This window comes from Pristiophorus japonicus, chromosome 5 (assembly GCF_044704955.1).
Source record: "Pristiophorus japonicus isolate sPriJap1 chromosome 5, sPriJap1.hap1, whole genome shotgun sequence".
NCBI classification, from domain to species: domain Eukaryota; kingdom Metazoa; phylum Chordata; class Chondrichthyes; family Pristiophoridae; genus Pristiophorus; species Pristiophorus japonicus.
In genome coordinates, this window is record NC_091981.1 from 277383659 (window position 1) to 277402313 (window position 18655).

Genomic DNA, 18655 nt, shown 5'->3' on the forward strand with positions numbered 1-18655 from the left:
GATCGTTTTTCTGAATGATGCAGGCATACAATTGGAGCTCTCTGAGGCTTCGATTTATTTGTTGGATGTTGAGCTTATTTTCCATTCCTCTCACTATAGCGGAGCAATAAATTTGTGATCCAGGTCAGACTGCCTCCTCTGATGAGCGTTCCACAAATTCCATTTGTTAAGGCTGAGTGGTTCCTGTGAGCTGGTTAGTGAAAAAGGAAAAATAAAATTCCCTGGGGAAGTTGAACTTTGCTGACGCTTTTAGACTGTGGCTGTTAAGTAAACTTTGATGTATTACTGCCGCGTTGTCTGCCTGACTGTTGAGTCGTTTTTCCTTTCGTGGAGTAACTGTGATAGAACACTTGTTACATACGATCCACACCTAAAAAAATAATGTAAGCAAGTAATCCCAGCCACGTTTACCCATCCTGTTCCCATGCCCCTTCATCCCCCTCTCCTCCTTCTACCTTTCCAATTCTCTTAACTGTTGGCACAGTTTCTGCCTCAGTCACCAACCCTGGAAGTGAATTCCATAGCTTCGCAACTCTCCAGTTTCTCTTGCTCGCTGTTTTAAATCTCTTGCCTTTATTTTACAGGGCTACGGGGAAAGAGCAGGGCAGTGGGACTTGTTGGAAAGCTCGTTCAAAGAGCCGGCACAGGCACGATGGGCCAAAATGGCTGCCGGCACTCTGAAGTGCCGGTACTGTGCCTCCCTCAGTCCAACTGGTTAGAGCAACTGCTGCTGGTACAGTGTGCATGCACTCTGCTTGGCACTGAAAATGGTTCTGGTGAGTCTGCCAACTGTACAAGCAGCCACGACATTAACCAACCTTAGGAAGGACGAGAGATGGGGAGGAACAGTAACTTTAATACATACCGTTGACTTAAAAATATGGGGAGGTAAAATGAAATGAAAGATAGACTTTGATTTCTATGTATATTTATATAGCGCCTTTCACGACCACCGGACATTTCAGCGCTTTACAGCCACTGAAGTACTTTTTGAAGTGCAGTCACTGTTGTAATGTAGGAAACACGGCAGCCAATTTGCGCACAGCAAGCTCCCACAAACAGCAATGTGACGTTGACTAGATAATCTGTGTTTTTGTTATGTTGATTGAGAGGTAAATATTGGCCAGGGCACCGGGGATAACTCCCCTGCTCTTCTTTGAAATAGTGCCATGGGATCTATAATGTCCACTTGAGAGAGCAGATGGGGCCTTGGTTTAAAGTCTCATCCAAAAGACGCTAATGACTGGAACGATAAGAGTCTCGGTCTGCAACCAGCCAGATTTGAACTCTTTCCTCTGCAACAGATCCAAAATTTCCAGCAATTTTGCCACATTGAATCTCTCGTCCTGGTTATGTTTTCACATTAATGGCTTGGTTACTAAGAAGGTGTCTTACTGAGACTGCCAGTGAAAATTGGCAAAAAATCCAGGGTGGAGATGAGAATTAATTTTACTTAACGAGTGGTTAGGATCTGGAACGCACTGCCTGAAAGGCTGCTAGAACCGGAACCAATAGTGACATAAAAAGGGAATTGGATATATGTTTGAAAAGGAAAATTTTTACAGGGTAAAGAGCAGCGAAGTGGGACTAATTGGCTAGCTCTTTTAAAAGAGCCGGCACAGACACGATGGGCCAAATGGTCTCCTTCTGTGCTGTGTGATTATAAGATGCAATTAGCTGCAGCCTACCTGCAGATGTGGATTATTGTGGTCAGCACTTGCCTGCTGTAATGTATCCTGTGAGGATGCTGATAGATTTGTAGAACAAAATAGTCGTCTGCTGTTTCCTGTCCTTCGGGAGCCGCTGCTCAGGAATCCATACCTCCACGACCGCGGTTTTAGGTGGCCGGTGGTCGAGAGGGCTGTGGCTGGAATGGTGACCAGGGTCAGGGACCTGCTCGATGGCGGAGGAGCGGGCTGGATGGTGCCAGACGAGCTGGCACACGCCTATCCTGGGCCGACGTCCGGCACGCGGCCAATGCCATCGCGTCGCTAAAAACAGTGCTGGGCCCTGACTCCGTTAGGTGTGTCGAGGAGGCTCAAGCACATGGGGAGATCCTGTCCGAACTGACCCCCGTCCGGACGGAATTCCTCATCGGCGCCAAGCCCTGAAACCTCCCTCGGGAGCAGCGCCTCACAACTTGAGCCTCCTCGGGGAAATCCCCTCCGTGCCTTTCAGTTCTGCATGAGGGATTTCCTGTACGGGCTGCTCCTGCACACTCTCCACCTTGCCATCCTCGTCTGCCGTCCGGACAGGCCATGGCGCACCACCTTGCCGTCCGGAGGAGGCGGGGTCTCCAATGGAGTGCTCTCTACGCGGGAGTCCTTCCTCTATTTATCGGGGACTTGGCCTGGAGGGTGGTGCATGGAGCAGTCCCGTGCAATAAGTTTTTAAGTCGGTTCATGGGCTCCCAGGCCGCCTGTAATTTCTGCGGTCTGGAAGAGTCCGTGTTCCATGTTTTTATCGAATGTATGAGGTTGCAGCTCCTATTCCATTATTTGAAAGGGCTGCTCCTCAAATTCTGGTTGCACTTCAGTCCCACACTCCTGATCTTTGGGTACCCTGTGCAGAGGGGAGCGGGCAGGTCGGAAGGCCTCCTCGTGGCACTGCTCCTGGGCATGGCCAAGGTGGCCATCAGCCGGTCCAGGCAGCGGGTGGTCGAGGGGGTCGTTCAGACCGACTGCCTGTCTCTCTTCCGTGCTTACATCCGAGCCAGGGTGTCTCTGGAGATGGAGCACGCGGTGTTCACCGGTACGCTCGTGGCCTTCCGTGAGAGGTGGGCACCGGAGGGACCGGAGTGCATCATCACCCCCGGCAACCAAATTTTAATTTGAACCAGTTGACTGTCTGAAGTTTAATTTGTTTAGGTTTGTCGGTTTTAGTGTCCCCCACCGCCCCCCCCTTTAATCAGGGGGCACTTGATTTACTTGTTTTACAGATGCAACTTAAAATAGTTGTAGAGCTGTTTTATTGCGAGTGGCTTAGTCAGTCACGTGATGTTCACAAGACTCAATAAAACCCCAGTCAGTTGGGTCTAGGTCATCCACGATGAGGTATGCTGTTGTGAACCTAGTGGTGAACTGGTAATGTGTAGTGTGATTGTTAAACTTTTGTTAATAAACCAACTAGTTCTTAATAGCAATGTGTTGCTGTGAATTCTTAAGCAAAGAACTTAAGCAAAGGAGGTGATACTCAGTAAGATAATGGGACTAAAGGCAGATAAATCCCCTGGACATGATGGCTTGCATCCTAGGATCTTAAGAGAAGTAGCAGCAGGGATTGTGGATGCATTGGTTGTAATTTACCAAAATTCCCTGGATTCTGGGGAGGTCCCAGCAGATTGGAAAACTGCAAATGTAACTCCCCTATTTAAAAAAGGAGGCAGACAAAAAGCAGGAAACTATTGACCAGTTAGCCTAACATCTGTGGTTGGGAATATGTTGGAATCCATTATTAAAGAAGCAATAGTAGGACATTTGGAAAAGAAAAATTTGGTCAGGCAGAGTCGGCATGGATTTATGAAGGGGAAATCATGTTTGACAAATTTGTTGGAGTTCTTTTGAGGAAGTAACGAATAGGATGGATAAAGGGGAACCAGTGGATGTGGTGCATTTGGACTTCCAGAAGGCATTTGACAAGGTGCCACATAAAAGGTTACTGCACAAGATAAAAGTTCACAGGGTTGCGGGTAATATATTAGCATGGATCGAGGATTGGCTAATTAACAGAACAGAGAGTCAGGATAAATGGTTCATTCTCTGGTTGGCAACCAGTAACTAGTGGGGTGTCGCAGGGATCAGTGCTGGTACACCAACTATTTACAATCTATATTAACGACTTGGAAGAAGGGACTGAGTGTAACATGGCCAAGTTTGCTGACGATACAAAGATGAGAGGAAAAGCAATGTGTGAGGAGGGCACAAAAAATCTGCAAAAGGCCATAGACAGGCTAAGTGAGTGGGCAAAAATTTGGCAGATGGAGTATAATGTTGGAAAGTGTGAGGTCATGCACTTTGGCAGAAAAAAAATCAAAGAGCAAGTTGTTATTTAAGTGGAGAAAGTTTGCAAAGTGCTTCAGTACAGTGGGACCTGGGGGTATTTGTGCATGAAACACAAAAGGATAGCATGCAGGCACAGCAAATGATCAGAAAGGCCAATGGTATCTTGGCCTTTATTGCAAAGAGGATGGAGTATAAGAGCAGGGAAGTCGTGCTACAGCTATATAAGGTATTGGTGAGGCCACACCTGGAATACTGCATGCAATTTTGGTTTCCATATTTACAAAAAGGATATATTTGCTTTGGAGGCAGTTCAGAGAAGGTTCACTAGGTTGATTCCGGGGATGAGGGGGTTGACTTATGAGGAAAGGTTGAGTAGGTTGAGCCTCTACTCATTGGAATTCAGAAGAATGAGAGGCGATCTTATCAAAACTTATAAGATTACGAGGAGGCTTGACAAGGTGGATGCAGAGAGGATGTTTCCACTGATGGGGGAGACTAGAACTAGAGGGCATGATCTTAGAATAAGAGGCCACCCATGTAAAACTAAGATGAGGAGAAATTTCTTCTCTCCGAGGGCTGTAAATGTGTGGAATTCGCTGCCTCAGAGCTGTGGAAGCTGGGACATTGAATAAATTTAAGACAGAAATAGACTGTTTCTTCAAGAATAAGGGGTTATGGGGAGCGGGCGGGGAAGTGGAGCTGAGTCCATGATCAAATCAGCATGATCTTATTGAATGGCGGAGCAGGCTCGAGGGGCCGTATGGCCTACTCCTGTTCCTATTTCTTATGTTCTTATGAACCCATTTAGCAAATCATTTTTTTTAAAAGCCACTTCCTTAATGACCTAGCTCCTAATCCCTCCTTTGGATCAGCAACTGTTTTCCTGGGATTCTGTTCTATGTAAAAAGCATTGTATCAATGCAAGTTTTGTTATTTGTACAATTTGCAATTACTTCAGCTGGCAATAACTTCAGACATTGGAACATCCCAACAGGAACAGTCCATTGAGCCCTAAGATCCTATTCCACTATTCAATTAGAGCATGGCTGATCTGTGATCTAACTCCTTATACTCGCCTTTGCCCCCATATCTCTTAATACCTTTGGTCAACAAAGCTATCAATCTCAGATTAAAAAATTAATAATTGATCTAGCATCAATTGCCATTTGCGGAAGGGAGTTCCAACCTTTGTGTACAGACGTGTTTCCTAATTTAGTTCCCGAAAGGCCTGGCTCTAATTTTTATTAGACTATGCCCCCTAGTCCCCAACCAGCAGAAAATATACACTGATATATTTTTTGAACACTCGGAAAAATGTGCTTTTATAACATTCAGAAAGAGCTTTACTGTATTGAAGCAAAAACATAAAGTAACAAATGGCAAAAAGGTTTCCAACGCAAATGTTTGACGAGCCAATATTTAGTTTACAGCCACTTAAGCAATTATGCTCACGTGGTCACAAAACTGCTCAGGGAGCTATTCCAGCTCTAACATATAGTAAGGCCAGGATCTGGTCTGTTCTGTATATCTTATTGTACCCTCCAACCAGATGTCCTGACAATGTCTGTTTGAAGATCTATGTGTGAGTAAAAGATTTTAATTCTGGGGTGGTTCTCCTTGGAGCAGAGAAGGTTGAGAGGAGGTTTGATGGAGGTGTTCAAAATCATGAGAGTTCTAGACAGAGTAGATAGAGAGAAAACTGTTCCCATTGATGGAAGGATCAAGAACCAGAGGACACAGATTTAAGGCGATTGGCAGAAGAACGAAAGGCGACATGAGGAAAAACTTTTTCGCGCAGCGAGCGGTCAAGATCTGGAATGCACTGCCTGAAAGGGTGGTGGAGGCAGACTCAATCATGGCTTTCAATAGAGCATTGGATAAGTACCTGAAGGAACAAAAATTGCTGGGCTACGGGGAAAGGGCGGGGGAGTGGGACGAGCTGAGGTGCTCTCGCAGAGAACCGGCACGGGCTCGATGGGCCGAATGGCCTCCTGGGCTGTAACCATTCTATGTTTCTATGATTTTACTCCTTGTGCTGTAATCATTGTCAGCAGGAGATAGTTTTGTGTTTGTGGGCATCAAATAAATTAAGAATGCACGACATACTCAAAGCTAGCTCAAGGTGCCTGGAAGTATTTTAAGCTACTGTTATACTGTGCTAAGACCCGTGCTACAGCTACTGCCTCTTTCAGCTGACTGATCAGACTTGCTGGGATTCACTAAAGCCGGCAGGTTTACTTTAAGGTTGCAGCTGGCTGAATGAGGACCATCGGCAGCCGAGGCTTCTGCTGCCTGGGCCCTAAGCTCTGCAATTCCCTCGCTAAACCTCTCTGCCTCTCTCTTTACCCCCCCCCCCCACCCGTTAAGCGCTCCTTAAAACCTACCTTTTTGTCCAAGTTTTTGCTCATCTGCCCTAATATCTCCTTGGTGTCAAAATTTGTCTGATAACACTCCTGTGAAGCGCCTTGGGGATGTTTTAATAAGTGAAAGGCGCTATGTCAATGCAAGTTGTTTAATTGCAGTTTTCTGACCTGCGATCAGTAAGCTAATAGACTTTTGGGTTACAAATTGTGCGATTTTGACCATTTTGGTCACTGATTTACAGGCTGTAGCCTTCCGTTGTAGTAAATATTTAATTATTACAGATATGACAGTGTCAATGGCACCTTGGTCATAAAAATTTGTTGTTGAGAGTTTGCAGCAAAGAATCAAAGGAGTTTTGAAATAAGTGATACACAGTTGGAGGGATGGTGGGGTGGGGGTTTACCAACTTGATTTCGTTGTATCTTGTTCCTTTTCTATTTCCCCCCCCCCCCCCCCCCCAAAAAAAAATCTGACATTGCTTTACTTCAACAGAACTAAACCAGTCTTATTATTCCACTACACAGGCCACTCTTAACTGGAAGTTACTTAACAACAACAACAACTTTCCTTTTTATAGCACCTTCATTTAGGAAAAGGTCCCAAGGCGTTTCACAAAAGCGTAATGAGACAAAAACTGACTCCGATCAAAGGGTGACACGTGGGGCGAATAAAAGCTTCATTTGAGTGATCTGTTTCTTTTAAATAGAAATCATGCAACAAAGAACCTCCTGTGTTGGCCCATTCAAATTAGTTCAATTCCGGAGGGGGGGAATTTTTTCATGCAAAATAAACATTTTGACTGGATGGTAGACTGTGTCTATTATTTATAAAACTTGAATTGTTTGGGAGTACATTGGGAGTCTGCTTCAGAATGACTGAAGAGAATTTCAATTTGTCAGGTTTGTGCCTCTAAGAATGAGCTTCGATGTGTTTTAAAATGAAGTAGGGCTGCTTCTCTTGGTACTTCATCTGTTAGAAAAGTAGTTCTCTCAATTGTGTTGAGGAACAAAAGCCTTATGTACAACTCATAAGAACATAAGAAATAGGAGCATGAATAAGCCATTTGGCTGCCATTAAATAAGATCATGGCTGATCTGATCATGGACTCAGCTCCACTTCCCTGCCCATTCCCCATAACCCTTTACTCCCTTATCGCTCAAAGATCTGTCTATCTCTGCCTTAAATATATTTAATGACCTAACCTCCACAGCTCTCTGGGGCAGAGAATTCCATAGATTTACAACCCTCTGAGAGAAGAAATTCCTCCTCATAGTTTTAAATGGACGGCCCTTATTCTGAGACTATGCACCCAAATTTCTCCAGGAGTTGCTCCATTTTATTTGGAGCAACTTGGTTTTCCTGGAGTATCTTTTTAGTTAGGTTTTTTTTTAGTTTAGTTTTTTTTTTCAAAAGGGGGCGTTACCAGCCACTTACGCCTGTTTTGGTCATTTAAGCCAGTTTAGCCAGCTAAAGGTTACTCCAAACTAACTTAGGCCAGCGTAAGTGGGCACTCTTGTACGTTCAGAAAAAGCTTGCGTGACTTAAGAAATCAGCGCAGGCAGTCAGAGATATTGGGAGGGCGGGTGGGGCGGGAAGGGGACCTTGCAAAGCACTAAACACCTTCACAACAACATTAAAGAAGCATAAATACATTTAAAGCACCAAGCACTAAACAAAGCAGTACATTTACAAAAAGTAATAAGCAATTAATTAACAAATAAAAAATAGAAGGAACCCTGCACCTAAAGCACCAAGACCAAAGTAATAAGCAATCATTCAATCAGTAAATAACAAACAAAAATTAGAAGTCCTACCTTAGGAAACTCAGCGGGCCGCCGATGAGGGAGCCCATTCGGCCAGGGCTAGGGACGACGTGCTTCAGGCCCCTCCCACACAGCCTGCAGCGTATACTCACAGATTCGGCCTATCAGGAGCTACTGCACATGCGCGCAGTCTCTACCGCGCATGTGCAGAGGTCCCGGCACTGTTTTCAGCGTCGGAACCTGGCTCCATCCCCAATCCACTGGGCCACGCTACGCCACCACCGAAGAGAGGCTGGGGAGCGGCCAGAATCGGGAGGAAGATTTTCGGCGCGCTTGGAGGCAGACAAAAACAGCGCACCTTGGGTGAGGGCGCCAGAAAAAGGGGTTGGGGAAATTTGAGCCCAATGTCCCCTCGTTTTAGTTTCCCCTATGAGTGGAAATATTCTCTCTGCATCCACCTTGTCGAGCCCCCTCATTATCTTGTATGTTTCGATAAGATCACCTCTCATTCTTCTGAACTCCAATGTGTATAGGCCCAACCTACTCAACCTATCTTCATAAGTCAACCCCCTCATTTCTGGAATCAACCGAGTGAACCTTCTCTGAACAGCCTCCAGTGCAAGTATATCCTTCCTTTAAATATGGAGACCAAACTGCACACAGTACTCTAGGTGTGGCCTCACCAATACCCTGTACAGTTGTAGCAGGACTTCCCTACTTTTATACTCTATCCCCCTTGCAATAAAGGCCAATTTGTCTTCCTGATTACTTGCTGTACCTGCAAACTAACTTTTTGTATTTCACGCGTAAGGACCCCCAGGTCCCTTCGTACTGCAGCACTTTGCAATTTTTCTCCATTTAAATTAAAATTTGCTTTTCTATTTTTTTCTGCCAAAGTGGATAACCTCACATTTTCTGATCCAATATCGTTTCTCACTAACGCACTGATCTCATCCTTTATTAACAGTGCTACCACACCTCCTTTTCCTTTCTGTCTGTCCTTCTGAATTGTCAAATACCCCTGAATATTTAGTTCCCAGTCCTGGTCACCTTGCAACCACATCTCTGTAATGGCTATCAGATCATACCCACTTGTATCTGTTGTGTATCTGTAAAGCATGCACTCCCATGTTCCGCCACCAGGGAGCTCATCCCCTCAAATCCCAAGGGATCCCAGCATCCCTTAGGAGCACTGTATATAAGCCGGCCCCTAAGGCCTATTCCTCTTTCTGGAGTGTCTTATTAAAGACTGAGGTCAATGTCACTTTAACCTCCCTGTGTGCAGCCTCATCTGTGTTAGGAACACAATAGTATCTATTTGTGCCGTCAACTCATCTATTTTGTTATGAATGCTGCGTGCATTCAGATAAAGATCTCTAAAAAAGATTTTTGCCATTTTTTTCTGCTTTGACCCCAATTTCTGATTCACCTTTTATGTTTATACATTCTGTCCCTTCCTGGCACACTCTGGTTTTCATTTCCCCCAGTGCTACCGTGCTCTATTGCCCTCTCCTTATTCTTTGACTGCAGGTTGGCTTTTATTTTTGTTCATCTTGCGACATTTATTGCACATCTTTGGTGCCAACTGTATGTAGTCCCTGTTCATTCTGCCGTGTTAATTCTCTGTACCAACTAGCTTTTTCATTCCACTTATGACTTTTGTGTATTCACTCGGTTCTCTGCACTCATTTATTGAAGCAAGTGCCAGGGGCTCGTGTAGTAATACATTGTGGTTGACTCTTAAACTACCCTCTGAAATGGCGGAGCAAGCCACTGCAGCGGTTCAGGAGGGCGGCTCCTCAAGGGCAGTTAGGGATAGGCGATAAATGCCGGCCTTGCCAGCAACACCCACATCCCGTGAATGAACAGAAAAAGAAACATTTGAATGCACATTATAGCCGTTTAAACAGTATAGGGAGATTGAATTATGTCCTTAAAGATATTAAAAACTACAAAACCATTTAAAGTACTTTCTCGAAAGTTAATAGTTATCCGCTCCTCTTGTGTTCGGTTGCTGTTTGGAGTTTATTTCCTATTGTGCTGTTTATTATAATATGCTAACTGTCACTAAGAGTGATTGTACAATCGGTATTAAAGGTGTACTGCCTTCATTTAAAAAACACACAGTTTGGAAACCTTATTGCTTGGGAGGGAGTCGAACCAATGAAGTTCTGGGCTGGGGCTTTTTTCTCTAGAAAAAAAGAAGGTTCAGGGGTAACTTGACAGAGGTCTTTAAAATGAAGTAGAGTAGACGTAGAGAAAGGGTTGGAAATTTGCTCGCTCCTCTGTTGTGGAGTTAAACCAGGAGAAATTTTGCGCCGGGAAATGGTTTGCGTCTCCAGCTGCAAAATTCACCACCTGGGCCCTGAGTGAGGAGCGGAGCGTGAAGGGAGGAGTTCCACACCTCTTTTAGTGCACGAGGCTGGCTGAGCCACTGAAAATCCCGAGCTAAATAGCCAGCCTCGGAGTGCCCTAACAGAGGCTTGCGTGGGGAAAAAGAAACAGCGAAAACATTCCCAATTCATTACTAACACGACCCCAACATAAATCGTAAAAATAAAAAGCACATTTACCTCAGGTCGACATTTCTTCAATCACTTCAGCCGCTACAGCTCGGACCGCCCGCTTTCACTGGCGTTCCCAGCAGGGTGCTCTACGGAGCAATTGCGATCCAAATATCGAGCCAGTGTCGCAACCAGAGGCGTTGCACACCGGTTCACCCCTCCCAGCGGTAATGCTCTGCGCCCCCACAAACCCGGCACCGAATGTCCCGGCCGGGCGCTGGAAGCTGACTGTCCCGCGCAAATGCTTTCCACCGCCATTGCTGCCCCTCCGGGCTGCTATGAGGGACAGCTAAAGACCGAAAATCCAGCCCAAGTTGTTTCCACTTGCAGGGGAAGAACAAAACTAGGGGCCCAAGTTTCCACATGATTTGCGCCTGATTTTTAGGAGCAACTGGTGGAGAACGGACTATCTTAGAATTTGCAATTCTCCACATTTTTTTTTCTGCAGTTCTAGTCAGGTAGAACAGTTCTACTTTGGAACAGAATTTTTTCTTCAAAAGGGAGCGTGTCCGGCCACTGACGCCTGATTTGAAAGTTTCCACAGTGAAAACGTACTCCAAACTAAAGTAGAATGGAGCAAGTGAAGATTTTTGTAGAACTGAAAAAACCTGTTCTACACATTAAAAAATCAGGCGCAGGTTATAAATCAGGTGTCCAGAACGAGGTGGGGGGGGGGGAGGGGGGAAGGGAGCTGACCGAACGCGGGGGGGGGGGGGGGGGAAATGGGGAGGAGAGGAAAGGGAGCCGACCGAACGCTGGGGGGGGGGGGGGGGGTAGGGAGCCGACCGAACGCGGGAGGGAGGGAGCCTACTGAACGCGGGGGGAGGGCGGGGGGGAAGGAGGGGAGGGAATGGAGCCGTTCCAGACAGCTGGCGGGAAAGAGAGAAGGCTGCAGGAAGCCTCAGAAATTGAGGAGCCATTTCCCGACAGCAAAAGGGGGAGGTCGTCGGGAAACGGCTGCCTCAACTTTCTGAGGCTTCCTGCCCCCTTCTCACTGCTACAAGAAGCCTCTGTGCTGATGGCAATGTACTTTTATTAAAAAATGTTCAAAAACTGAACAGCTACAAAGAACTACAAAAATGGCCGAATGCCAGTGTTTTTTTCACACTGAGCATGCACGAACGCTCCAACGCACACGTGCAGCGTTGCCGGCAGGAAAAAAACTAATTTAAATAGTACCCGCCCCCTCCCACTTACAAAATCGGCACGCGTGTAGGCTCCGCCCTCCCTGGGCGCCGCGCCAAGCAGACAAGGAGCTGCAGGGCTCTCCAGAATCGCTCGTTTTTTTTCCGGCGCCGCTTTAGGCGCGAAAAACGGGCGCCCAGCTCGGAGGGGCGCCCGTTTTTTATCATGTGGAAACTTGGGCCCTAGGTGTCAGCAATACAGGGTAGTCTCTAAACAATCCAATAGGGAATTCAGGAAAAAGTTCTTTGCCCAGAGAGTAGTTAGAATGTAGAACTCTACCACAAGGAGTAGTTGAGGTGAATAGCATAGATGTATTTAAGAGGAAGCTAGATAAACATGAGTGGAGGAAAGGAATAGAAGATTATGCTGATAGCGTTAGACGAAGTAAGGTGGGAGGAGGCTCGTGTGGAGCATAAACACCGGAATGGATCAGTTGGGCCGAAAAACTGGTTCTGTGCTGTTAAAAATCCGTGTCATTCTCTGAAGTCATGGGTTATTCCATCACGGGTGTGAAGTAGTGCAGTAATGCGATTCGTTATTTTTTAAAGAATGTTCAAATCGGGTTTTAAATTGTGCTGCTTGTGGGGAAGAAATAAACTTTTGCAATTGGTGTCCTAATTCCATTCTCTTCTCTTCCCTCCATCCCCTCCCCACCCCCACCCCGGCAGCTTCTGGACTCTCTACTCCCTCCACACCGGTACAATCTACCAAGCCAGCCTTCCCCCTGGAATCGTACAAACAGGAACCTGAACGCTTGGATGCTCGATCCCGTTCCTACTCGTCACCGCCAGACACAGGCCAGCGATTCACTGTTCCGGTGGCCCCACCTGTGATAGCAGCCAAGCCACTTGCGCCCCAGACCAGCTCCAATGCTACCTCGAAACCAGTAAGTCTCAAAGAACAAGCGTTGTTGCTTTCGTGATGTTTTACCCCCCAGGCTTGAACCAGCGAGTGGTCAGATATTTAAAACGCGGCCACGGCAATCTGTTTCGGTTCAATCTGACGAGACTCTCGGGTGCTTTCGCCTAACATCCTGTGACAGACATATAGAGATAGGTCGTCATCATAGGCAGTCCCTCGGAATCGAGGAAGACTTGCTTCCACTCTAAAAATGAGTTCTTAGGTGACTGTACAGTCCAATACGAGAACCACAGTCCCTGTCACAGGTAGGACAGATAGGCGTTGAGGGTAAGGGAGGGTGGGACTGGTTTGCCGCACGCTCTTTCCGCTGCGTGTGCTTGATTTCTGCATGCTCTCAGCAATGAGACTCGAGGTGCTCAGCGTCCTCCCGGATGCACTTCCTTCATTTAGGGTGGTCTTTGGCCAGGGACTCCCAGGTGTCGTGGAGATCAAGGAGGCTTTGAGGGTGTCCTTGAAACGTTTCCTCTGCGCACCTTTGGTTCGTTTGCCGTGAAGGAGTTCCAAGTAGAGCGCTGCTTTGGGAGTCTCATGTCTGGCATGCGAACAATGTGGCCTGCCCAGCGGAGCTGATCAAGTGTGGTCAGTGTTTCAATGCTGGGGATGTTGGCCTGGTCGAGGAAGCTAATGTTGGTGCGTCAATCCTGTACAGACATCTAGAGATGGGTCAAAGTGCGCCATTAAGGGAATAAGTTGGGGGAAATAGCTAGCAGTTTGCCCTTTCCAGTTGTATTTTTGTCTGTGCAAACAAAACAAAACTTGTACAAGGGATTTCATAGAATCATAGTAATTTACAGCATGGAAGGAGGCCATTTCGGCCCATCACGTCCGTGCTGGCCGACCAAGAGCTATCCAGCCTAATCCCACTTTCCAGCTCTTGGTTGTAGCCCTGTAGGTTACAGCACTTCAGGGTCACTTCCAAGTACTTTTTAAATGTGGTGAGGGTTTCTGCCTTTACCACCGTTTCAGGCTGTGAGTTCCAGACCCCCATCACCCTCTGAGTGAAGACATTTCCCTTCAAATCTCCTCTAAAGCTTCCCCCCAATTACTTTAAATCTATGGTATTATTGGGGTGCAAAGTGTTTCAAGTACATTGTGGGTCTCATTTTGACTTATGTCGATGTCTTTAATCTGTAGGCCGTTGCTATCAGCATACTTATGGAAATGAGCAGCCCATTTTCATAGATAATGGCAGTAAGTGGTGAAAGGGCATATTCCTATATTGAGCCGAGTGGATTAAAAGCTGTATCTCCCTGGTTCTTCATAGTCACCGCCTGCAGTTACAAGAACAAATTATAAACTATTCCAGCATTCCTGAGTGAAGTGTGGAATCACCTGGAGAGCTGACACAAACTAACCTACTGTACGCACGTTCCACCACTTTTCTCTCCCCTCCTCAAGGCAATGCCAGGGTACAGTTCTACAGACACTGAGGAAAGTTACATGTTTTAAAAATTCTTCCTCGGTGTTGTATATGCAAACTATGGCTGTACTCTCTGTAGTCACTGTGTGGTTACACAAGGTGGAGATTTGTTTACCTGATGTACTATCAATAAGGGTTACACTAGAGGGTGCAACTGGTGGAGACCAGGGGTTTCCTGCCCTGGTGGCAGGGCCCAGTATAAAAGGCTGCCCAGCATTCTTGTGCCTCACTCTGAAGTTTGGAATAAAGGACCAAGGTCACTACAGTTTGAGTACAACACATTGCCCCGTGGAGTCATTCATAAGCACATTACAGACATAACACTCGGGATGTAGGGTTCGCAGGCAAGGCTGACCTTTATTACCTATCCCGAGTTGATAGAAAGACTTGCATTTTTACAGCTCCTTTCACAACCACTGGACCCTCGAGCCTGTTCCCCTATTCAGTGAGACCACAGCTGATCTGTGGCCTGTACAGCTTACTATTGCACTACATGGTGGATTTACATGCTGAACTACCAGGAAGAATGCCGCCAAGCAGTTGATGGGAAATGCCTCTCTCTAATGTGGGTATTTTAGGGGTGGAACTGAGAGCTCCACCCCATTGATAAGTTCGTGATTATCTTGCATCGCGGTTCTCCCTCAGCACACCGAGGATTGACTGCTCCTGTGGCCACTTTATTTCAATAGGGGCGCGTCGGGGCTAATTGCCATTTACTCCCTGTTTCAGTTCAAGGTAAATTCGTGTTAACCTTGCTGGCGCCTCCAACATTTCTCATTGTTTTTGGTAAAGCTGTAGCCTTTGCCTTAGAGGGGACACAAAGATTAGTGGGAAAGCGGGTTGTGTAGAGGACACAGAGAGGCTGCAAAGAGATTTAGATAGGTTAAGCGAATGGACTAAGGTTTGGCGGATGGAATACAATGTCGGAAAATGTGAGGTCATCCACCTTGGGGGAAAAAAAACAGTAAAAGGGAATATTATTTGAATGGGGAGAAATTACAACATGCTGTGATGCAGAGGGACCTGGGGGTCCTTGTGCATGAATCCCAAAAAGTTAGTTTGCAGGTGCAGCAGGTAATCAGGAAGGCGAATGGAATGTTGGCCTTCATTGCGAGAGGGATGGAGTACAAAAGCAGGGAGGTCCTGCTGTAATTGTATAGGGTATTGGTGAGGCCGCACCTAGAGTACTGCAGTTTTGGTCACTTTACTTAAGGAAGGATTTACTAGCCTTGGAGGGGGTACAGAGATGATTCACTAGGCTGATTCCGGAGATGAGGAGGTTACCTTATGATGATAGATTGAGTAGACTGGGTCTTTACTTGTTGGAGTTCAGAAGGATGAGGGGTGATCGTATAGAAACATTTAAAATAATGAAAGGGATAGACAAGATAGAGGCATAGAGGGGAGACTAGAACTAGGGGGCACAGCCTCAAAATATGGGGGAGCCAATTTAAAACCGAGTTGAGAAGGAATTTCTTCTCCCAGAGGGTTGTGAATCTGTGGAATTCTCTGCCCAAGGAAGCAGTTGAGGCTAGCTCATTGAATGTATTCAAATCACAGATAGATAGATTTTTAACCAATAAGGGAATTAAGGGTTATGGGGAGCGGGCGGGTAAGTGGAGCTGAGTCCATGGCCAGATCAGCCATGATCTTGTTGAATGGCGGAGCAGGCTCGAGGGGCTAGATGGCCTACTCCTGTTCCTAATTCTTATGTTCTTATGAAAGGCTTAAGCTGCTGTGTGTTCTACACAAATTGGAATGGCTTTTAAAAACTGCATGAAGTACAGGATGGTGGTGCCTAACCTTGCCCCAAGTGGATAAGTGTGACTCCAGGCCTGATTCCTCTTGCAGTAAATGTATTTACAGATTGCTTTAACCGGCCAGCCAAAAATAGTGAGGGTAGAGACCCGGATTAATATGTTCTGGTTGTAAGAAAAAAACTTGCATTTATATAGTGCCTTTCATGACATCCCAAAACGCTTTACAGCCACTTAAGTACATTTGAAGTGTAGCCACTGTTGTACGAAATGCGGCAGCCAATTTGCAGACAGCAAGCTCCTACAAATAGCAAGTCCAGATAATCTGCTTTAGTGATGCTGGTTGAGGGATAAATATTGGGATAACTCCCCTGCTCCTCTTCCAGTAGTAACATGGGATCTTTTATGTCCACCTGAGAGGGCAGATGGGGCCTTGGTTTAACATCTCACCTGAGAAACGGCACCTCCGACAATGCAGCGCTCCCTCAGCACTACACTGAAGTGTTGGCATAGATTACATGCCCAAGTCTCTGGAGCGGGACTTTAAACCACTAACTTCTGACTTGGAGGCATGTGTGTTAGCAAGTGAGCCATGACATCTAAGTGGGGAGGAGAGACCCTTTCATATTTGACGAAATTGAATTTTAGGAGATGTGACGGATGGTCCTCACTGTCAGCTTATTGGTGCCATTTGCACGGAGTATCTCTCTTCAGGCGGTTTGAGATGTACCCCAATTCCCAACTTTAGGATCGGCCAACAGCTGTTTGTTCCTGAGAGAAACTTGACTGAGTTTGCTAATGGTTTTACCTGAATTAGTCTGCTACCTTTTGAAAGAAGATTAGAGGTTAAATGTTAACTTAATTATTTTAATCTTATTAATGGCAGAAGAATTATCCACATTGTGGGAGGGGATGTTAAAGCTAAAGAGTAACTGAACAAGCACCAACAGTGAACACATTCATTTTGTGAAGGAAATCTTGCACAACATCTAGATACGTTAAGACTTGAATTGGTGTCGGTCCAGCTTAAACCGGAAACACCAGCTACACACACTGGTTTGAAGGGGAATTTTGTGTAGTGGGTTACACACTGACCTTTCACCCCTTCTGCCCTGGGTTCAGATTCAACCCAGACTGATGGGATAGAAGTCTGCTCTATGTGCTGGCTACAAAGTCCAATATGAAATGAGTTCGATCAGTCTTAAACAACAACAACTTGCATTTACATACCGCCTTCACAGGAGTGTTATTAAGCAACATTTGGCATCAAGCTGCACAATAGATATTAGGACAGGAGGTGGGTTTTAAGGAGCGTCTTAAAGGAAGAGAGAAATAAAGTGGCGGAGAAGTTTAGAGAGGAAACTTTCTAGAAATGTCTCGTGAGGCCTCTATGCCGACTGAGATGTAGGAAGATTATATCTTTCTCAAAACCAGGATATACAATGCTGGTTGTGTAGACCTCCCCCTAAGTTACATGCAAGATAAACTATATGCAAAGAATTAGAAAGCAAGAAGGTGGCTCACTTCTCCAATGCTTCTCCTATATTTCAGCAGCTCCTGTCATTCAATGTCAGCCAGTGGCTCGGTGGGTAGCACTCTCGCCTCTGAGTCACAAGGTTGTGGGTTCAAGTCCCACTCCAAGAACTTGAGCACAAAATCTGGGCTGACACTCCACTGCAGTGCTGAGGGAGTGCTGCACTGTCTTTCAGATGAGACGTTAAACCGAAGCCCCTTCTGCTCTTGCGGGTGTTCGTAAAAGATCCCATGGCACTGTTTCGAAGAAGAGCAATGGAGTTCTCCCCAGTGTCCTAACCAATATTAATCCCTCAATCAGCATCACTAAAACAGATTATCTGGTCGTGGTCACATTGCTGTTTGCGGGAGAGAGCTTGCTGAGCGCAAATTGGCTGCCACGTTTCCTACATTACAAAAGTGACGACACTTTTTATTAAAGAGCTTTGCTGTAAAGCGCTTTGGGACGTCCGGTGGTCGTGAAAGGTGCTATATAAGTGTAAGTCTTTCTTTATTCCCTAGCTGTTCACCTAAATGACCATTTTTTCCATCTGTGAGTCTAGACAGGGAACTGAAGCCCCATTTTCTTTTTTTGCTGGTCCGATTGGTCAGCTAGCTAATGCTGAAACTGTAAATTACTGCTGCACAAGGTGCACAGCCCAGCTTCCATCCATCGGCTCCTGAGCGGGCCAGCTCACAGCTTCCACCACACATTCTCGGCACAGAGCTGTTTGATTGAGGGAGACATTGCTGCCGCGGAGTCTGATTCTTCCCTGGCCTGGTGTCCACACCAATATGTGCCTTCCCAGCAGGCATCAGTAGCAATTAGCAGTGGCAACATTGGTGGATTCGGAGAGTGAAGGCTAACCTTTTATTTTATTTAATTTAGACTCTGGGAGGAATCGAGGCTAATTGCTGTTCACACTTATCAAACTGTGATGTATAACCTTGGCTTTAGCTCGATTTTTACTTCAGAGGGAGGTGGAATTTTTATTTTCGCAGAATGTAAACAAGATAATGGTATTCCTTATAAGGGAAAATTGGATAAATGAAGCAGAGGAAGATATAGGACTATGGGGAGGGAATGATGTAGCGTGTTTCATTATACCGTGTATTATACATGCAGCAGGCACAGTAGCTACTGCTATCATAATTCTGATTCTGAGTT

The 18655-nt window shown here is 46.0% G+C and overlaps 1 protein-coding gene across 3 annotated transcripts in view; it reads left to right on the plus strand.

Moving 5' to 3' along the window:
- LOC139264713 (5'-AMP-activated protein kinase subunit gamma-2-like) overlaps positions 1 to 18655 on the plus strand; it is a 574817-nt gene that overhangs the window by 360392 nt on the left and 195770 nt on the right. For all 3 annotated transcript variants that reach the window (XM_070881658.1, XM_070881657.1, XM_070881659.1), the window contains one exon: positions 12546 to 12763. In XM_070881658.1, the coding sequence (XP_070737759.1) occupies positions 12546 to 12763 (218 nt within the window). The remainder of the gene's footprint in view (positions 1 to 12545; positions 12764 to 18655) is intronic.